A 22618-nucleotide genomic window follows, 5' to 3' on the forward strand; every position below is an offset into this window, starting at 1 on the left:
CAGCTAAGGTAACCTCTTGGGGCTCAGACCTCAAACACCCTCTTTAACGAGGCCACCTGGCAGAGAAGCCAGGTTCAGGTAAAGGTCTCAGAAACTTGGCCCCGTCTGCCATTCCTTCTGTCATTTTAACTTCTCCAGTGGCATCTAAATGAGCCGGAGTGAGGAAACCAAAGACTATAAACGGTGCTCTTCCTCTGCCAAAAGGGAGCGGAGAGACATGAAATCATTCCTCCTGGAAACAGGGGACCAGCAAAGTCACTGGGTGCCTGAAGAGATCAAGTGATCTGGGACACCAAGATCAGACCTGCCCAGGGTAGTCAAATCCCGAGTCAGAGAGACTCTGAAAGATTCCATAAAAGGTGCTAGAGAAAACAGTTCCCATGACCAAAGGAAACGCAAAGAACAAATTCTAGGGATACAGCTCAACCCGTAGAGTGCTAGCTGGCACAACAGGCATGGTGGCACACATCTGTAACGCCAACTCTCAGTAGTTCTTTAACTGCAGGACGATCTGAAGTTCAGGTTCATTCTCCTTAGTGGACCCCAGAGGCTACATCACCCATCTTTCCTGCTGTCATTTCCCCCACTCGTCCGTCTCCGCTGTTATAGAGGAATCAGGTGAGGGTCTGGCTCACTCACCAGGCACCCCAGAGCCTGGCCCCAGCCACATAGCCGGTGCCCCTTACTTTCTGATTGCTTTAGTTCAGGATTTGTGTTTTGAGGCTCGATCTCATGCATCCCAGGCTGGCCTCCACCTCACTAAGTAGCCAAAGATGACCTTGATGTTCCTCCTGCCTCCACTTGCTATTTGCTAGGATCTCCGTCAAGCGGGTTATTTACTTATTTATGGATAAATGGATGAGTGACACCTTTGTCAGTCATCTTTGTGAACGCCTCACTCACTCACCAACTGTCCCAATCAGTTAGGGGATGAAGAGGTCTCTAGATTCAGCAAAACAAAATGATCAGACAAGAGTCAGAGGATGATTGACAGACACCCTTGCCAGTGGAGACGGGTTAAAATCACCGCCGGGAGCAAAATGGGAAGGCCCCGCCCCTCCTGGCCCTTGCTCCGCCCCTCCAGGCCATCCTCCCTCCCGCCCCTCAGACTCCAGAGGTCACCCTGGGAACATAAGAGGCCCAGCGGACATGCGCCCTCCTGGCCGCTACTGCGCACGCGCACTTTCCGTCGGCTCGCTCGGGAAACCGGAAGCCGGCTCCCATTCGTTGGCTCTGAGGTGGCTAGCGGACCTCCAAGTGAGCTGCGGGCTTCCACCGCGGTGTTCGACGGGATGCCGGAGGGTAAGGGGTGGGGCTGATGTCAGGAGCCAAGATGGCGGCGGCGGCGGTCGGGGTCTCCTTGAAGCGCGGCTTCCCGGCTACCGCTCTCGTCAGAGTCGGCCTGCAGGTGAGCCCCGGGGCCGTGGTTCAGTGGGAAGCCGTGCCGGTCACCGAGGCTGCTGGAGTGGAGAGGCCGCGGAGAGGCGGAGGGAGCCCGGGTCCAGGCCTCAGGGGAGGACGTCTCACCTGCGCCCTGGCCCGGAGCATCCTGTCCGCTAGCGGTCCCGCGCCTCGCCACAGCCGGAGAGTCGCGGCCGGGCGGAGGTTGGAAAAGATCAGCGGAAGACAGAGGTCAGGAGGGCAGGCGAATTGTTCAAGGTCACAGGACAAGCTGCAAATCCAGATATTCAGCCCTGTGTGAAAGGGCCGGCGGGATGCCTGGGGTGGGACCCGGAGGCCAGGTCGCCACCTCCAGGGGAAGCTGATGTGGGTCGCTAAAGTCGGGAAGCAATGCCCCTGACCCTCCGGGGAAGGCGAGGTGGAAGATGCGGACCTCGGCCCGTGGAAGGCTGCAGGCAAGACCCGGTTCCCTGAAGCGTGTTTCTTCAAGGGTGTAAGGGTGTGTAGCGGCACTGATCTCACCCGTTGGCATGGGATGACACAGGCACAGCCTGGAGCTGCTTCTGGTTATACTACCGTAGTAGCTGTCACACGGCTCCCCGCACACCCTGCGGCCTCGGGAGCTGCGCACTGCAGGTGTGCTTTCTCAATGGGAGCATTAGAAAGGCAAGAGAAACGTCCTCTGCTTACTTAAGGGACTAAAGATTGCAAATCCTGTTCAGTCTGTTGGCTCTTCTGGGCTACTGGACAGGTCTTTAAAGCTGGACAGCAGGAACTCTGACCTCCTTAGAGATTTGAAAACTTTGTCTCTCCATCAGACCCCATTTAAAAAAAAAAAAAACTTATATTGGGCAGTTTTTTTTCCCCTAAGGTGTTTTTTTTTTAATTTATTTATGTGTATGAGTGCTTGCTTGCATGTATGTAGGGGCACCATGTCTCTATCTGGTGTCCAGGGAGATCAGAAGAGGACACTATATCCCCTGGAACTGGAGTTTACAGGTGGTTATGAGACTTCATGTGAGTGCTGGGAACTGAACCTTGCTCCTCTCCAAACTGCTAAGACATGTCTCCAGCCTTGTTTTTGTTTTGTTTTGTTTTTGGACAGGGTTCCCTAAGCAGCCCTGGCTGCCCTGCAGCTCCTGGAACTCAATGATCCCCCTGCCTCAGCCTCCCACATACTGGGATTAAAGGTGTGTGCCACCACACCTGGCCCTGCAACAGATCCTGGCATGTAGTAGATACATAGAAATGTTAGTTCCTTTTCTTGACTTGATCTCTCTCATCTCAAGTGGCTGCAGGACACAGTACATACTCAACCATCTTTTAATCCAGCTCTCTCTAACCTGCCAGATATGAACCTAGCAAAGCATTCACTCTGCATTTCTCTCTCTTCCTTGTTTGTTTGTTTGAGACAGCCAGTCTCCTGGAACTCCATAGCCCAGGCTGGCCTTGAACTCAGAGATCTGCCTGCCTCTGCCTGTCAAGTGATGGGATTAAAGGGATACACCCCCACTGCCTGCCTATGTATCTCTTTCTGAATAGGAAGGGTACAGCGTCAGGTGCACTGACATCTGTCATCCCAGCACTCAGGAGGCTGAGGCAGCGAGATCAGGAGTTTAAGGACATCCTCAGCTGTATATGCAAGGCCAACCAATTCGGACCCTGTCTCAAAGAACAGTAAAAAAAAGTGCTGCGAGAGCCTTGGGCTGATGTCCTGAGTATTCAGTTAATGATTCTATTTTTGTTGTTCGGAGTTTCATACATGAATACTCTATTTACATCATTTCCACCCCTCCCTCTCCTCCCACGTCCCCCCTCTCCCTCTCAAATTCATGTCTTTAGTTATCATTGCTAAGTATATACATATACACATACATAATCTCTTGAGTCCATTTAGTGCTGCTTATACATACATGTGTTTAGTGTTGGCATCATGGAATTGGATGCATAACGTAGCACCAGTTCACATGCCAACATGAATGGGGGAAATTTCATAAGGCCCCACCTCTAGTTGAAGAGCTATAGGCAATCCATGGCTGATGAGAAGAGGTGCATCCGTTTTCTCGAGGAAGGTGCTTCCTGATAGGTTTCCCAGTTAATGATTCTCAGTGACCCTGTTAATCGGCCTCTTTCCATGTTGCTGAAGCAGCAGTTAAGTTGTAAGAGCCCCACCACTAGGAGTGAGTTCTAAGGCCCACACTGGGCTTTCTAGAATGAACTGTAGAAAGGGTCATGTTAAGGTTTCAGGAGAGATCTTTGCCCACCTTCCCCAGGGCAGTAAGAGTGAGAGAGGCATCCTCCCTGTGGGAAGGTGTATTTGTATTCCTGAGGACCCCGGAATGAGCTTGCTGTGTTGCTGTGAGCTGTAGGTTCAGGTTCTGAACCTCCTGTGCGTGGTCTGCACCCGTGGACTGCAGTTCCGCCTAAGAATATTTAATTGTGATAGGTTAACTGTTAATAGTACACCTTATTTCTTCATCTGGACTGTGGACTCCAGACGGGCAAAGCTGCCTTTTACAGCTGTGCCTCTCTGCTCCTGGGACTGGCAAGGCTTAGCACACCCATCTGCCAGTCAGAATCATCTGAGGCCTGAAAATGGTGCCGGTGTTGAAAGGCAGAGATCATTTCCTGAACTTTGCCAGGAGTTTGGCTTGCTCCTTGTGAAAGAGGTGTCAATCCCACCCTCCCCTTTGCAAAAGAGGAAGTGGGATCAGATTGGCTAACTAATTCTCTGAAGAACGCCCAGCATGAAGGTGACAGGGCTTGGGTCTGAAACAACCCCATGGATAGATTTTAGATACAAGCCTCACCTTCAGCGTGTGTTCAGGTTTGACTTCATGCAGGCCTCATGGCCCTCCTGCCTTGGCCCACCTTCCCTCCTGTGGCTGTGTAATTTGTCTAGTTTCAGGCCTGCTCTAAGTATGCTAGAGGAATAACAACAGCCCTTCTGGAATGTGCTGGAATTCTCCCTTCTCTCCTATGTCTGTCCAGTCACTCATTACCTTGCCGTAGTCATGGCCATGAAGTTCATCTCCTCCAAGGTTGTGTAGAAACATTCTTCCTGCGTTGCACACTCACTAGAGGCATAGGTTGAGGTCCAGATGTGTCCACAGTCCTCTCCCATGGCAGACTTGTAGCATAGGTTGCTTTGGCCCACCTCCCTGTCTGTACAGTCTTCTTTAAAAGTAAAGGTGGAGTTTATTAGGGAAAGCTCTAAGAGCCGAGGAGATGATTTGCTGGGTAAAAATGCTTGTTGCTCAGGCCTGCTGACCTGAGTCCTTCCCCAGAACTCACGTGAAGGCGGAAAGAGGGAACTTACTGCATAGAGCATTCCTGACCGCCACACAAGAGTGCAACCTCACCACCGACATCATGTACACAATCATAATAAATAAAAGGGTTTTGGGTTTTTTTAAGTTTTAATACAAATTTAGGCACAAACATTAGGGGAGTAAAAGGCTTTAAAAAGCAAGCACCCTTGAGTGGACACAGGCTTATCAAGAGAGTCATCCAAATTCTCCTAACTATTACTGGGGGTTCAGGGTGGGGCTAGCAAGACACCTCTGGCCAGCACAGCACATGTGCTAATGTCCATCCTGTTCTTTCTCTTTTGTCCACCAAGACCCTCTGATAATCCTCCCCTCACTGGTCCATAGTTGGTTTCTTCTCTGTCAACATCATTATGCTCAACACACAAGCATGTGTAATTTATCCTGTCTTTCTGAAAACCACAACTCCAGGACTAGAGGGATGGCTTAGCTCTCAAAAACATTTGCAGAGTTCCTAGCATGCATGTTTTGTCATGCAAAGCCACCTGTAATTCTAGCTTTGGCAGGTCCAATGCCCTCTTCTGGCACCTGCACACATGTGGCATATACTCAGACACACGCTGCATACACATGAATAAAAATAAAATAGACTAGCATGGTGGTGCACACCTTTAATCTCAGCACTCAGAAGGCAGCGTTGGTCAGATCTCTGTGAATTCAAAGCTAGCCTGGTCTACTAGCAAGTTCCAGGACAGCCAGGTCTACATGTGAGAGCCTGTCTCACAACAGGATTCTAGCTGATTCCTAGCTATGGGTTGGCACACTTGGAAGGTAGAAGCTGGAAGATCAGGGGTTTAAGGTCATTCTTGGCTACATAGTAAATTTGAGGCCCTACGGGCTATGTGAAGCCTTGTCTCAGAAGTTCAAGGTCATCTTTGACTATATAGTGTGTTCAAGGCCACATGAAAACCTGTCTCTAAAACTAAAGGGGTCAGAGAGGTGGCTCACCAGGTAAGAACACTTTCTTTATAAACCTCATGACCTGAGTTCAGCTCCCCAGAACCCAAGTAAAAGCTGGGCATGATGGTGGCACATGCCACAGTGTGGATATGGAGTTGAGGGATAATGTCGCAGTCATTATCATGCTCCCGGGGATGGAACACAAGCTTTTGAGCTTGCACTTGGACCCTCTTGAGCCTTCTCACTGGCTATAGCATCTTGTTTTGGTAACTGAATAGCTTTCTGACTGGTTTCTTCAGATCTCATAATAAGTCTCCCTTTTAACTGTTACCTACCTACATGTACCACACAATATTATATCACCACCATGATTTCCAAGTTGTGTTGGCTAGTGGTTGTGGCACACACCTATAATCCCCGCCTTTAGAAGGCTGAGGCAGGAAGATTGAAAAGTTTGAATCCGGCTTGGACTGCATGTCTCATGTAGTTTCACTGCATCCCATGTTCTCAGATTAAATGAACCCACCTAAGTGTTGTGATCAGGTCTGTAGGCAATTTTTCTTTGGACCACTAGCTCAAATAATGACATGGAGACTTACTATTAATTATAAAAAATTGGCTAATAGCTTAGACTTGTTACTAACTAGTTCTTACAACTTAGATTAGCCCATTTTTATCAACATACTTTTTTTTTCCTTTGAGCTGAGGATCGAACCCAGGGCCTTGCGCTTGCTAGGCAAGCGCTCTACCACTGAGCTAAATCCCCAACACTTAATATACTTTTTGTCTCCTGGCTTTATTTCCTTTACTCTGTACTGTCCATGCTGCTTCCTCTCAGTCTGGCTGGTAACTCTGCCTTTCTTCTTCCCAGAGCTCTCTCTGTCCAAAAGTCCCTTCTATACCTCCTGCCCAGGAATTGACAATTTAGTTTTTTATTAAACCAATCACAGTGGCACATCTACACACAGTGTAAAAGGAATATTCCACAGCACAGGTCCTCACAGCAGCCATGTCTCGTCCTTGCTCTAGCCTCCTCCTGCAGCCTATCAGACTGTGCCTCAGAGATGCTCTATCCCCTGCACACCCTCACATGTGTTGTTCCCTCAGTCTCCTAAGGCTCAGCTTCAACCCCAGTCAGCATCCTATGACCACTTACCTTTTCCAGATGCTGGCTTCACCTCCTCAGGGTCCTCTGTGTACTTTTTCATGCATATTTTCTCTGTCACTGTCTGTTGCCACAAAATAAATTCTGTGAAAACAAAGGTGTGTTTTACTGGGAGCTGTGTAGCTATGTCCTCGGACCATAGCTGGTGTATCGTGGGTTATTGATATCTGTTGGTGTTGGTGACTGCACCTTCCAAGGAAGCTGTACATCAGCTTGTTCTACCCAGTAACACATTTATCATGCCAGCTAAGTGGAAAGAAGTATCTTACATTTTTTAATGTCTTTCTTTTTCCTTTTCAAGTTTCAGGCCTGCCGAGGGGCACAGACAGCTGCTGCTGCAGCTCCCCGAATCAAAAAATTTGCCATTTACCGATGGGACCCGGACAAGACTGGAGATAAACCTCGAATGCAAACTTACGAAGTTGATCTGAATAAGTAAGTGTCTGCCAGCCAGGTACTTGGTATGGAGAGGGCTGAGCAGACATGCTTGGTTCATGGTTACTTCTGCTTTGTGCTGCTAGGGACTGAACCCAGGGCCTCATGCTTGTTGAGCATACTCTTGACCGCTGAGCTCTGCCCCCTCTCTAAAGGAGAGCTCATAATTTGATGAGGGGATAGTTTTCAGGTCTTAAAAAGCCTGATTCTCTGAAAAATTCCTTCCTTGTGTTCTCCCCCAATTTCTTTTTCCTTTTTTTTTTTTTCCTTTTGAGACAATCTTGTAGCCCAGGCTGGTCTTGAACTCACTGTATAGCTGAGGAAGACCTTGAATGTCTGATCTTCCTTCCCTATACCTCCCAAATTCTGGGACTATAGGTGTGAGGTGCTGGAGATTGAACCCATAGCTTCATGCATGCTATAGAAGCACTCTGCCAACTGAGCTATATCCTTAACCCCAAATTACACTCGTAGGTTACTGTTTTAATAAGGAAAAAATAAATAAAAATATTGCCAGATAATTAGAAGGTAAGTTTTGCAAATCAAAACTCAGTAAGCCAGGCGTGGTGGTGCACACCTTTAATCCTAAAACTCAAAAGACAGAGGCAGTAGATCTGTGAGTTCGAGGCCAGCCTGGTCTACATGAGCCACAGGACAGCCAGTGCTGCATAGTGGGACCCTGTCTCAAGTAGGTAGGTAGGTAGGTAGGTAGGTAGATAGATATAGACAGACAGACAGACAAGACAGACAACAAAACAAATTTTAAAAAGCCCTACCTCCATAACATGTGGCTAAAAATATAGAATTTTTAAAAAGTAAGTAATTACTGAGTTTCCTTCCAGTAATGATAGAATAGGCTTTCGTTAGACTGACCCCAGGGAGCAAAGAGGAATGACCTGAAGGCACTGGAAAGTGACCGACATTTGGGAGACTGGAGACTCCATGAGTGTGCTACATAGTTCTCCATGAGGTCAGGCCTCGGTCCGCATAGCAGCAGAAAGACTAACACTAGAGAAAGCAGAGGACATAGAAAGTGTGGGGACTCTGTAAAGAAGTGAGGAGAAGTCCCAACTTCTGTCCACAACCTCATTCCAGTGCTTGACTCTGCCATGTTGATCACCTGCTAAAACAATAAAACATTAATTCACACTCCTCAGTAAAATCTGGTGGGATCAGGGATTATTAATTATACAAGGAAACAGAGGAGGAAGCAGACTGGCTAGGTATAGTAACCCAAACCCATAACCCCATCATTTGGCCAGTAGAGGCAGGACCAGGACCTCCAAGGTTGTCCTCAGCTACATTGCAAATTCAAGGCCAGCCAGTACTATATAAGACCTTGTCTCAAACAAATGAACAAACAGATTTAGGGGCTGAGGAAACAGCTCAGCCGATAAAGTACTTTTGTGCTCACGTGAACATCTAACTTTGGTCCTCCAGAACACATATAAAAAGTGGGGCATGGTTAACATGCACCTGCTCTTCCAGCACCGGGGAAACAGAGGCAGGAAGATCTGTGCCTGGCCAGCCAGCCTGGTCTTTGATGATCTGTAGTCCCAGTGGGAGGCCCTGTCTCATCAAAACAAAGTTTTGGATTCGCTTGAGGATCAGTACCTGACATTGACCTCACATCCATGTGCACATACATACACCTGAACATACACACACAGAAATTTTTAAGAGGGCTGGAGGTAAGAGTATAGGGGTATAGGGAGTTATAGTTCAGTTCCCCACCCCCATGCCAGGCAGCTCACAACAGCCTGCAGCTTCACCTTCAGGGGATCTGATACTTCTTCTGGCCTCTGCAGGCACTTCACACACAGACATACACACATACATACATATAAATAAAAGATACAAAATCCCTGTACCAAGCATGGGCTGTCACTCCAGATCTTGTAAATGTTAGATGATTGTTAATGGTTATGCTCAGATGTTCAACAATTTTGATGAAGTAAGCTAGATCCTTGAAAACTACAACTCAGCTTGACTCCTATAAGACGCGCTGCCTCCATAAGAATACTCACTGAATCTGGACTAGGACACCTTGTGCTATATGAGTGATTGGCTTTCTTTTTAAGATTTCTTTTTAATTATGTGTGGGTGGGTGTGTTTGTGTGTATGCATGCAGAGCCAGGGATGTTAGATCCCCTGGAGCTGAGTTACAGGCAATTATGAGCAATCCAACATGGGTGCTGGGAACTGAACTCGGGTCATCTGCAAGAACAGCATGTGCTCTTAACTATTCAACCATCTCTCTAGCCTGACTTCCTTTCTTTTATCATCTTTACCATATTTCCTGTGGTGGTTATGTGTTATTTTTAACTGCCAAATTAGGATCTTGAGTTCAAAGCTAGCCTGGGTTACACAGTGAGACACCATCTCAAAAACCAGAAGGAGAAAAAAGCAGGCTGAGGAAATGGCTGAGTGGGTAAAAGTGTTAGCTGTGCGTGCATGAGTGTGGGTTCCAGCGCCCATGAAAAAAGCCAGGCAGTGTTTTCCTGCACTCATAGCACTGGGGTGGGGAGCAGACACAGGCGGATCCAGATCTGGGCATGCTCACTATCAACCTAGCTGAAAAGCAGCAGCTGCAGGCTCAGAAAAAGACGTGCATGCCTGTAAGTATGTGTGCAGCTTCATGTATACGTGTTCATATATGCATACACTGCACACACACAAGAATGAACAAATAACTATGCAGTAGTTAAACTTTTTTTGTTGTTGTTGTTGTTTTTCAAGACAGGGTTTTTCTGTGTAGTTTTGGTGCCTGTCCTGGATCTCGCTCTGTAGAACAGGCTGGCCTCAAACTCACAGAGATCTGCCTGGCTCTGCCTCCCAAGTGCTGGGATTAAAGGAGTGCGCCACCACTGCCCGGCTGTAGTTAAACTTTTAAGCAAGTAAAAAAATAAAACCATAGGGGAAAAAAAAATCTGGTGCTGATGTGAGGCTAGATGGACCATGCATCCAGGTGTCCTGATCATTGTACAGTAGTGAAGCAAGGATGCTGACCTTCGTGAATGCAGCTGAGTCCTTTCTCTATCAGATGTGGACCTATGGTGTTGGATGCTTTAATCAAGATTAAGAATGAAATTGACTCCACTTTGACCTTCCGAAGGTCATGCAGAGAAGGTGAGTGTGGCTTTCATTGTTACTAGTCCTCAGCGGGGTTCTGACCTCAGAGAGCTTGGCTGCCACTGATGGGGACACCCTGGAGGGCAGTTCCAGCACTGCCGGATGACCTTGCTGCTGAGACTGGACAACAAGGGAATAAAGGGCAGATGCAGATACTCTGAGCAAAGCTGTACATCACCTTCTTCTTTTTGGGAAACGGCTTCCAAAGGTTGAACTGTGATGCAAGTTCTGATTTCCCCTGGGTGCTTTGCTCGAGGTTCCTGTCTCGTGGTTCCGGTTAGCTGCCCTGAGCTTGCTGGCACCAGTGAAGACGGGCTAGCTGGCATTTGCAGTCTGAGTTTTGTGTGGCAAGAGGTAGGAGTTTTGCCGGGCGGCGGTGGCACATGCCTTTAATCCCAGCACTCGGGAGGCAGAGGCAGGCGGATCTCTGTGAGTTCGAGGCCAGTCTGGTCTACAGAGTGAGTCCCAGAAAAGGCGCAAAGCTACACAGAGAAACCCTGTCTCAGGGGGGAAAAAAAAAAAAGAGGTAGGAGTTTCTTGCTGAGGCCTATCCAGACCCACACTGTCACAGGCTCACGTGCTGGTGCTGAGCTGTCGAGACAGTGAAAAGACAACTTCCTAGTCTAACAGCTTTGTATTTACTCTGTGTCTCTGAAACTACAGAGCCGAGGGTGGCAGAGGCAGGAAAATCTCTGAGTCTTAAGGCCAGCCCTGTCTACATGTCCAGTTCAGGGCCAGCCAAGGCTACATAGTGAGACACTATCTTAAAAAAAAGAGAGAGAAAAGCCGGACAGTGGTGGCTTATGTTTTTAATCCCAGCACTCTGGAAGCAGAGGCAGATGAATCTCTGTGAGTTCCAGACCAGCCTGGTCTACAGAGTGAGTCCTAGGACAGCCAAAACTAAAGCTACATAGAGAAACCTTATCTTGGGGGGTGGGAGGAGTAATTGCTAGCAATTGCAACAAAAGTAAAAATGTTTAAAATATGATCTTAAGTAAAAATTTAATAATAATTAAAAAAAAACTCAAAAGGCAAAAATTACATGGTGCCTTGAAGCCTGGCTGGCCCTTGTGGCTGTGAAGCCCATCTGTGAGCCAGGACTGTTGTGTCTTCATGTAGGGTGGGTAGGTGACTACATGGACTTAATATGCAGCAGGGGAAATGGGCCCATGTAGTTAAGGGACTCTGAAAGGACCTGGAGTGAGCTGGAAACCAGAAGTCAGCTGCAGGGGTAGTCTCCATGTCTGTGCTAGCTGATCACTAGCCTCGGGGACCTGGGATAGCCAGCTCAGGGTTTCAAGGGACTGAGGGTTTAGCTTGATGGATAGAGTGCTTGCCTGGTCCAAATTTGAAGTCTGGGCAGGAAAGAGAGAAAAGACATATCCTATTAGCGCAACTACTGATGGTGGTCAGCATGGCCCAGAAGAAACGATTGGAAGCCTGAGGTCACCTGGTGTCTCTCTCAGGGATCTGTGGCTCTTGTGCCATGAACATCAACGGAGGCAACACTCTGGCGTGCACTCGCAGGATCGACACGAACCTCAGCAAAGTCTCAAAAATTTACCCTCTTCCACATATGTATGTGATCAAGGATCTAGTCCCTGTGAGTGTCTGTGGCTCTCCCACCTATTGAAGGGGGTGGTGCAAGTTTGTCCTGCAGGGGTGGTGTAAGCGTGCCCCTGTGCCCTGCCCTGTTCTCCAGAGCAGCCTAGGTCCGGGTGTCCACGGCTACTATGGTAGACATTATCAATCAGACACTTGCTGTGTTCATGGCAAGGAGAATTCTACAGTATCCCCAGAGACATTAGGAGACCCCCTTTCCAAGGCCAAGCCAGTGCCTGGAAAGCAATCCTTCTGAAGCTCAGGTGGTGGGGTTTGTTTGGAGATAGGGGTTTGGAATTCCAGATTGGGATAGCTGGAAATGAAGGGTTTGGCCTCACCTCCGGATAGTCTGTGTGGAACGTGAGTGGGAAAGCAGCAGGAGTGTGACCTTGCTGAGCTCTCCTCCCTCTGCTGGCCTCCCTGACTTGGAGCAGCAGGAGAAAGGACTGCAGTTGCCTTTGAGAGTTTGGTTTCCGGTTGTCGTGGGGAGGGAAAGTGTGCAGTGTCTGTGAACTAATAGGAAGCTGAAGCTGAAGCCCTGGTAGAAGCTGACCCTCTCCTATTGCCCTCTCCTTTCCCTCAGGATCTGAATAACTTCTACGCACAGTACAAATCCATTGAGCCCTATCTGAAGAAGAAGGATGAGTCCCAGGAGGGCAAGCAGCAGTACCTGCAGTCCATCGAGGACCGGGAGAAGCTGGTCATTATTTAAACTACTGTCATGGTTGGCGAGGGTGCTTTCGGGAAGTTGGGAGAGCCGTAGGGTGATGCAGAACATTTCATGTTCTGAAAGAAACTGGGGAATATCTGACCCAGGAAAAAAAAGTTACCAGGCTGTGTGGGTGGAGCTCAGTGGCAGAGTGCTTATCTAGTGTGCTCAGGGTCCTGAAATCCATCCCCAGTGCTGGAGAGGAAAGGGAAAAAGAGCAGCTGACCCAAGGGTTGGAAACTCTCCACTTGGAACCAGCTAGTCAGCGTATGCCTGTGAAGGCCCAAAGCAGGCCAAGGAGCTGGCACAGCTGAGTGCTGCCTACCTTCAGGGCAAGTGATTATCCTGCTGCCTGAAGAGACCGGTATTTAGGATGCCTGGTCTGTAAAAGCTGGTGGCTAAAACTGAGCTGCTCTCACAGGGATGGGGGGTTAATAACATGCATGCATGCTGGCCATTCAGTCTCACCACCACTACTTCACATAGTGGGTAGAAGGCTTGGGGTTTGTCTGTGGCAGTGCAGTAGCAGGGGCAGGGTTGAAGTGGGGCCTTGCTGTCTGTTCCTAACTGTGTTGTGTTTGATTGGTGTGGTTGGTACTGACCTCCTGGAGTTGCTGTTCTTGAGTCCAGGCTACAGATTTTTTTTTCTTTTGAGACAGGGCTATATCACAGGCTGATCGGCCTGCCTCCACCTCCCACATGCACTGCTAGAGCTCCATCCCAGGGCGTTGTGCTTGTGGAACAAACACTGCCAACTGAGCCCCAACCCAGTCCTGGGCTACAAACCCTTAAGTGGAGGATTCAGCATCAAAGCTTTCCATCTCCTCCCCTCTCTGAGAAGTCCTCTCTGATTGACACACAGACTCTGTCTAGAGGACCAAGAACACTGTTATTGCCTCCTTCCTTTCTGGGCCCCCAGACTCTCTCATGCTGGACATTTTACCAGTGTCAGTGTGTGGGTGCCTAAATGAATTCTATTCCTCTTACACATAAAACACTGAAGTCACAGAGCATGCTGGTCCATGATGGAAATAGTCCGTGATGCTACAAGTCCTACAGCTGAGAGTGTTCATGGGGATAGCGCTCTGCTTGTCGCCATCTCTGCTTCCCACATAGTCTTGCACATCCCAGTCCAGACTGGGCATGCTTGCCTCACAGCCAAGGAGCCTTGCCTTGAGGTAGCTTTACTAGGAAGTGAAGGCCTCTGAACATACATACATTCCCAAAATAAAGGTGTCCTTATTTAAATACCTACATGGAGCAGGCATGGTGATTCATGCCTGTATTCCTAGCACTTGGGAGGTTGAGCCAGGAAGATTCTCAGGAGTTCGAGGCCAGCCTGGGCTACATAGTAAGTTCCAGGCCAGCCCAGGCTACAGTCTCAAAAATGAATATTTACACACATATATGCACATACCAGCATGAAGCCAGGGCAATAACTCGGTGGTAAGGGTCTTGCCTAGTTTACACAGGCCCAGAATTCTAACTCCAGCACCACACAAAACATAATAAACATTTATGTAGCATTTGTTGGTTCCTTAAATTAATATGCTGTTTAAAAAATAATTGAAAATACAATGAACTACTTTTAATTTTCGCATTTATTTGGGGTTGGGGGTGGGTGATGCAGGAGGTGAATCTCAGACTTCACACATGCAGAGTGTGAGTTTGCTGCTGAGCCACTTCTACTGTTTCTACTCCATCAGGGTTCTACACATGTGCTGTATAGGACCCTGAGTACATCCCTCTGCTCTCGAATAATGACAGTGTATGGGACTTCTTACCACAAACCCAGTCTAGGCAGCCAGCTGTCTGCTTGGGTTGGGCTCACAGTGTTTGGGTGACCAGCTGCCCCTGCTGCCCCTGTGCAAACAGGCCTCTCTGGTTTGCTGCTTATTACCAGAATTAGAAAGTCGACTTGCTAGGCACGGAGAGCAGCTTGAGGCTGTGTGGCATGTATAAGAACAGGATGCCAAGCCAGGCAGTAATGGTGCACGCCCTTAATCCCAGCACTCTGGAGGCAGCAGATCTCTGAGTTTGAGGCCAGCCTTGTCTACAGAGCAAGTTCCAGGACAGCCAGGGCTACACAGAGAAGCCTTGCCTTGAAAAAAAAAAACATACAAAATAACCAGGATGCACTTGAGGTTCAGGTGCTCTAGTTAACCCCCTCTTACCCTCCCTGGAGTTCAAGGGTCTGTGTGTGAAATGTGGAGGGCAGCTTAGGATGCTACTGAGGCCCTATTGGAAACTTGTAGACTGCCCTGCTGGACAGACATTGGGGCAGCCTGCCAAGGAATCTCAGTGACCTCTATGCTGCAGACTGCATGCTGGTTGGAAACTTGAACTTGTTCATGGCTCTTTTAGGTCAGTGGGAGCTTATTGATTATCAAATCTATATGCACTGTTGTTGGACTTAAGGACCCTGGGCTCTGATCCAGCAGAGGTTTGCATTTCATTACAAGGTCTTTTTTTATGAATCTATTACACAGCCACAAACCACCCTTGGATTTCACCCAGAAAGCACGTGTGCTGGTACCTGGTCTCTGAGTTCCTTTCTCTCCACACAGGATGGATTGTATGAATGCATCCTGTGCGCCTGCTGCAGCACCAGCTGCCCCAGCTACTGGTGGAATGGAGACAAGTACCTGGGGCCTGCAGTTCTCATGCAGGTGCGGTGCTCCCTAACTCAAGCAGCCAGAAGTGCAGAGGGATGATGTCCAGTGACGTGCAGTATATCCCATGCTTTGCTGGAATGGCTCTTAGCAAACCTGAGGTCTCATCTCGCTGCACCTTTGTAGCAAGGAGGACCACCCCAAAGGGAGGGACCCACTGTACAGCCTGTGTGAAGTGGATCCCTGGGCTGCGGGCTGTATGTCAGGGAGAAGCGTCTTGAGGGACAGCTGCTCATTGGAGGGCAGGAAGGAAGCCTGCTTTTCAGATTTGTGGTCAGTGCTTTTCTGAGACTGTGAAGCAAGTCGAAAGACAACTTCGTGTTTCTCATTTTCCCATTAAAAAGGAAGTTGAAGGCTATGACCACAGAGTAGTGTTGACCTTGCCATGTGAGTTACGTGCACTGTGCCGCTTGTTCCCTGGGATCTGAGTTGTTGGAAACCACACAGGTCTCAGTCACACAGCTGGAAGAGCTCCAGGGTCCTGTGGTACACCATTGTGATTTGCCCATCTCAGGGCATGTGTTGATTGACAGAAAACCAACTGTCCATGATGTGTATGATAGCTCATTATGCCTGTAATCCTCAGCCCTTGAGAGTTTGAGGTAGGAAGATTATGAGTTCAAGGCCAGGCTGGGAGTCTTAAAATAACAAACAAGCCAGGTGTGGTGGTGCATCCCTGTAAATCTAGCACTCAGGAGGCAGAAGCAGGTGGATCTCTGAGTTCCAGGCCAGCTAGGGCTGTACAGTGAGACCTTGTCCCAAACTAAGCATCCATTTGTTTAGTGGCAGGTTCTAGCACAGCCCACCCTCACTAATTAGAACCTGGAACAACAGAAATGAGCCATGTCCAATACCATATCATTAAGCACCGAGGTACCAAGCACAGGGTAGATCAAAGACTCACGGACACAGAGTTAGAAAGAGCCAGGAGCTTTCCTGCAAGATGGGCAAGAACTGTAGGACAATGGCAAACCTGTCCAGGCCATGGCTCGGCTGACCTCCCTGCTTTCCCAGGCCTACCGCTGGATGATCGACTCCAGAGATGAGTTCACAGAGGAGCGCCTGGCCAAGCTGCAGGACCCCTTCTCTGTCTACCGCTGCCACACCATCATGAACTGCACACAGACATGCCCTAAGGTATGGGCAGATGGAGAGGGACGGACCTTCTTTTTCTCATTGGGGCTTGGAATGGCTCTTCATCACAGACTCTACCAGGCCCAAGAGGGCAGCAGGCCTTACTTGTAGATGACACAGGGATGTAGGGGCAAGAATGCCACCAGAATCCACAGGTAGGAACCTGTGCCAGAAGCCAGTGCTGCGGGAAACAAGTGGCCATGGGAGCCACTGACCTGCTTTAGCCAGTGTGGCAGGTCTCTGTTCTGTAGAGCTGTCATAGGACTCAGCTCCAGACTCCCTGGTCTCCTTCTCCTCATATATGCCGTGCTTTCAGCCTCCCCTGCTTAGACCACACCACCTCCGGGTCTCACATTGCTTTTATTGTTGTTTTGTCTAACTTGTTTGAGACAGGGTTTCTCTGTGTAGCCCTGGCTGGCCTCGAACTCACAGAGGTCCGCTTGCCTCTGCCTTCCAAGTGCCGGGACTAAAGGCCTGTGCCACCACCCTTGGCTCTCATTCCTGAGAGGGAATTCTTGGTCCGGCTCTGACTCACAACCCACTACAGTGGGTATGGCCACTTCTGATCGTTCCAAGGGTTGGCTGCCTTCTAATCTGGTCCAGTCGTGGACCTATGAGGTGTGACCCTGACTGCTTTTCAAGCAGGGACTGGGCAGCAAGATAGAAAGCTGTAGGGTAGCCGTTTAACTGTTTAAAGTTAATTCCAGCATGGAGTCGCATTGGACTCCAAGGGCCCAACCTCTCAGCAAGTTCTTAAGTCCTGCACAGGACAGGCTGTGGCTGCTCAGGAGAGCGTGGCTCTGTCCTGTGAGCCTGACGTTGACTTCAGCTGTGCAGTGTTCACACGTGTCCGTCCTGCCTTTCTTTGCCACACCGTCGGTGCCCTTCTAACCTGTGCACTTGGGACACTGCTCTGTATTGCTGTGTGAAGAGCCTATCCTGTCTTGGGTTATTTTCACCTTTTTTCCCTTTTCTTTCCTCCATGTTTTTTTTTTTTTTTGTTTTTGTTTTTAATATATTTATTTATTAATTTTTTTTTTCATTTTACATACCAACCCCAGTTCCCCCTCCCTCCCCTTCTCCCGCCTCCTCACCTCCCTCCCACTCTGCCCCCATCCACTCCTCAGAGTGGGTAAGGCCTCCCTTGGTACAACAAAGTCTGGCATACCCAGTTGAAGGAGAGCCTAGCCCCTCCCCATTGTATCAAGGCTGAGCAAGGTATCTCACTACAGGGAATGGGCTCCAAAAAGTCAGTTCATGCACCTGGGATAATCCTGGTCCTGCTGCCAGAAACCCCACAAACAGATCAAGCCACACAGCTGTCACCCACATTCAGTGGGTCAGGTTTGGTTCTGTGCAGGTTCCCAGGCTGTCATTCCAGAGTCAGTGAGCTCCAGCTAGTACCGGTCAGTCCATGTTTTAGTTTCTGGGCTATTCTTCTAATGTGAGAGGCCCTTCCCAAACTCAGATGAGTCTAATCTTGCCATGGACCTACCATTTTCCTCCCAGATTTTGCAAAACTGGCACTTACTAGGTTACTGATGAGTCCTGCTGCAGCCAAGGATGCTGGTATTGGCCAGACTCAAGATACAGGTGTTTGTGGGGTAGTTTCTTACAGTGCTTTTGAGAGTATGTGTCGTCTGCAGTGGCTGACTTACTGACAGCAGTAATGGTGTCTGGTGAACACTGACCATAGCCTGTTGTCCTAGAGGAGTTAACTGCCATGGCATGTTTGCCTGCTGGTGTGAACTATGCCAAGAGTCAGTGCAACAGACTCCTGGAAGTGTCAGAACCCTGGGGCAGGGCTGCCCTTCCCTGGCTTGCTGGCTTTTGAGGGCTGGATCTCCACCACCCCTCCTGGGAAGGGGCTTGGCCAGCTCTGTTCCCTCCATCACACCTGGTACTGATGCTCTTTTTCCTCTAGGGTCTGAATCCAGGGAAAGCCATTGCTGAGATCAAGAAGATGATGGCCACCTACAAGGAGAAGAGGGCCCTGGCTTAACCCTCTGCGTGTTGGATGTGTTTTGTCAGCTCCGACTTGAATCCCTTTGAACACCGGATTCTCCAGGAAAGCAGCATGTATAATAAACATTTTATGAAATAAGTGGGTGTTACTCTACATTATTAGCAAAAGCAGTCCTGTTCTTTTGCCTTGCTGCTGAGGACTGGGAAGGTGCCAGGGGAACTCTATCCTTGTAGAGGTGAGCAGGGCTCCAGACCTGAGCTCTGGTGAGGATCGAGGGGAACCAGAGCTGGGGCATTTACCCAGCATTGCACTCACCTTGCCCTTCTGTAAAACAGGACTAGTAAACCTCACCTGCCTCACCTGCCTCACCTGCCTCACCTGCCTCACCTGCCTCACCTGCCTCACCTGCCTCACCTGCCTCACCTGCCTCACCTGCCTCACCTGCCTGGTATTCCCAGTCTCAGTAGTGTTAGCTAGCAGCCATGTACAGCACCCATGTGCAGTCTTCATGACTACATACTGGTCAGTCTCTCCACGCCATGGAAGCAAAGCTTGAGGTTCTTCCAGCACCCAGCAGTGGCCCTGACCAGCTGCAGGCTGATTGGCTCCACAAATTACCTTGAGAGACCTCGAACTGCAAACCTGAGTTCCCCACAGCAGCTGCCCTGGCCCTCCTGCTTACCACACAAGTCTTAACTAGGCTGGGCAAACAATACAAAATAGATGGGAAGTACATCAACAGAGGCAGGAGCAAGTTCTAGGCCAGCCTGAGCTGCATAGTGAGATCAGGTCTAGGGAGAAAAATAGGAAGGGAAAGTGAAAGTCCTTCAAATTCCTCTTGTCTTGCATTCCGCTGAGTTTGTTTCCTAAATGTGCAACCTATCTAAAACTCCCCTAAGGCAGTGGTGTTAGCTTTCCTACTCCATGATAGGTGATGGTAATGGTAATTCTACCCAGTGTGTGTAGATGAGCACATGTGTGTGGCATTCCACCCCAGCATTTGCAACCACTGAGTAACAGATCTAACCATTCCTGTGTTAAAAGTTACAGGGTGCCATTAGTTTTTAACTAAGTTTCTGCACTGAGCCCCAACAGACCAGACTAGAAATCAAAATGGAGTCCCTCCTGTCAGAGTTTCAGAACACCTACCAGATGTCTCTCTGACCTGACTAGGCCAGAGAGAAAGTGTTTAGTTTTCCCAGAGAGACCAGTTTCACTTGACACCATCATTGGTAATCCTGAAAGTAGTGATCAGCCGGTGTTCTCCAGGCAGCCACTTTTCATTGCTCTGTCTCCTGGTCCAGTCTTACAAGAACAGTGACCCTGACTGATCCAAAGAGGAGAGGTGTTAACTCCAAAAGGAACTACTGCTTGGCCTGCTGGTGCAGTTACCCTGTTTATGAAATGAGGCATCACTCGATTTTAGAATCTACAAGCCACCAGACATAGCGGCCTGTGCCTGCCAGCCCCTCACATAGGAGGGAGAAGCAGGATGACCTTGAGGTCTAGGCCAACCCTGACACCAAATCAAAATAAAGGACTGGAGTACAGCTCAGTAGTGGTACAGTTGCCTAGCTTGTCCAGGCTTTGGGTCCCACCTTAACACTACTTTTGGAAAGGATATTCCATGGCTACACTTTAAGCTGGAGCTGGAGACTCTCAGCATCTCTGAAACAGAGTTTTTTATATCATGAGGCAGGTTAGCTAAGAAAATGTCTGACACCCCAGAGAATGAGCCTTAGAGCGTTTCTGAGCTGGGTGTGGAGCACTCATCTGTAATCCTAGCCATTAGAGACAGAGTCTAGAGGATTATGAGTTCTATACTAGCCTGGCCTGCATAACTCTAGGACAGCCTGAGCAACCAGAGACCCTGCTTTATGAAAGTGCTGATTGTGTAGCACACACTTGTAACACCAGCACATGGGGGATAGAATTGAGTCCCAGGCCACCCTGGGCTCTGTAAGAGAGACCTTTTCTCAAAAAAAACAAAAGGTATTTATGAAATGGGAGTGGGGGAGAGTAACAGTGTTAACTGGGCTTAGTGGCATAATGGGAGGAGGGGGCTGAGGGAAGAGTTCAAGGCCAGCCTGGGTTACTTAGTTCAAGGTCAGCTCCAGCTACACAATGAGACCCTGTCTTTAGGAGAAAGGGAGAGCCTGGTGGTGGTGGTAGCATATGCCTTTAATCCCAGCACTCTGGAGACAGGGGCAGGCATATCTTTGTGACTTCATGGTCAGCCTAGTCTACAGAGCGAGTTCCAGTACAACCAAAGCTACACAGAGGAACCCTGTCTCAAAAAATAAAAAAATAAAAAAAAATTAAAAAATCAAATAATAATAAATAAGAGGAAGGGAGAGAGGGCTTTTGTATTCAGCAAGCATTAGCATCACCAGGTATGTGGGAGGTAAGGTAAAGTGCACATTTGTTTCTGGCTACCCATAAGCCAAGGCCACAAATTAAAGAGAACCATTGATTATTAGACACTTGGAGCATGTGCAAAGCCATGGTCTGATCCCTAGCGCTACAAAAAATAAAAAACAAATTTAGAGAAGAGAGTTTTCCCTCTCACCATAACACTTAGCACCCATCCCAAGTGACAGCTGAAATGGGAGGCCACCCCAAGGCCTCCCGAGAGGTGGGAGGATAAACCTACTTGCCCTGTCTGGACAGACATCAGTTCAGCCTCTCTCAGAGCCCGGAAGATCATATTCCTGAGGTTCATGGGTAATCGGACTTTGCTTCAGCTATCTGGATCTGCAGGGAAAGGTGAGTTGTTCCCATGAATAGCTAAGTGGAACATAAGGATGAGCTATGCAGCCTGGCTGCTGCTAAGAATTGGATTTTAAGGGTGAGGTGGCTCAAACGGTAAAGAAAGATGCTTGGCTGTGGTGGTGGGGCTGCGGTGGCTGTGGTGGCTGTGATGGTGGTGTTGGCTGTGGTGGCGGTGGTTGTGATTGATGATGGTAGGGTTGTGGTGGTGGCTGTGGTGGTGGCTGTGGTGGTGGCTGTGGTGGCTGTGGTGGTAGTGGTGATGGTGGGTGGTGGTGGTGGTAGTGGCTGTGGTAGCTTTGGTGATGGTGGGGTGGTAGTGGTAGTTGTGGTTGTGGTGATGGTGGCGGTGGTGGCGGCAGCAATGGTCATGGTTTTAGACAGGGTCTGAGGCTATGCAGCTCAAGCTGATATGGAACCCACTCTGCAGCCTCCTGCTTTTGCCTCCCCAGTCATGGGATTGATTACAAGTATACACTACCATGCCAAGTGATACTTTTCTTTGATATATATATATAGTGTGTGTGTGTGTGTGTGCATGCGCGCGCTTGTGCCTGTCTGTCTGTCTTTCTGTGTACATGCATGCACAGTGCCTGGGGAGGTCAGAAATTAGCTAGATCCCCCGGAACTACAGTTACTAGAGGTGGTGTGCAGCCCAATGCAGGTGCTGAGAACCAAACTTCAGCATTCTGCAAGGCCAGCAAATTGCTGATATTTTGAGATGAGTCTGGCTGTGTAGCTCAGGCTGGCATTGAATGAACAATACACTAGCTTCAAGTTTCCAAGAGTTGTGATTATGCCCAGCCACAAAGATTGTTTGTTTGTTGTTGTTGTTGTTGTTTGGTTTTTTGAGGCAGGGTTTCTCAGTGTAACAGCTTTGGCTGTCTTGGAACTTGCTTTGTAGACCAGGCTGGCAGGCCAGGCAGCACCAGCCAGACCAGGCAGGCAGACCAGGCAGAGCTCCACCTGCCTCTGCCTCCTGAGTGCTGGAACTAAAGGTGTGTGCCGCCACCACCACCACCACCACCACCCCTGCCCAGCAAGACTTCTAATTAAACTAAGTCCCAAGCAGGATTTTATCTTGTGTGTATTTATGAAACTTACAAAGCAATACTATGGAAAGTTTCCAGTTTCCTTGGGACTAGGCCACCCATCTCTTCTCAGCTATCTTTGGGCAGTTGTTGACTGTGCCTCTCTTTTGGTATCTGTAAAATGGGAATGGATGGTATTGAGAATGTGACTGGGGTCTAAGAATAAACACCAAGGCATCTTGCTTTACAGTAGCACAGATACGTCATACTCAGTGTAGCTGACTGGTCTGAAATATCCAGTCGGAACCATATATGGAACTCTGTCAATTCCGTCAAGACATGTAAACCCTAGTCCATGATGGACAATCAGCCA

The 22618-nt window shown here is 48.8% G+C and overlaps 1 protein-coding gene across 1 annotated transcript; it reads left to right on the forward strand.

Annotated features, from left to right (window-relative positions):
- Positions 1-1207: 1207 nt before the first annotated feature.
- On the forward strand, positions 1208-18583 carry Sdhb (succinate dehydrogenase complex iron sulfur subunit B). Its single transcript, XM_036179617.1, has 8 exons — positions 1208-1408; positions 7097-7230; positions 10274-10359; positions 11829-11965; positions 12548-12664; positions 15241-15342; positions 16360-16482; positions 18404-18583. The coding sequence occupies exons 1-8, from the start codon at positions 1319-1321 to the stop codon at positions 18479-18481; spliced, it is 867 nt and encodes a 288-aa protein (XP_036035510.1). The 5' UTR covers positions 1208-1318; the 3' UTR covers positions 18482-18583.
- The last annotated feature ends 4035 nt before the right edge of the window (positions 18584-22618 follow it).

This window comes from Onychomys torridus, chromosome 2 (assembly GCF_903995425.1).
Source record: "Onychomys torridus chromosome 2, mOncTor1.1, whole genome shotgun sequence".
Lineage (NCBI taxonomy): Eukaryota > Metazoa > Chordata > Mammalia > Rodentia > Cricetidae > Onychomys > Onychomys torridus.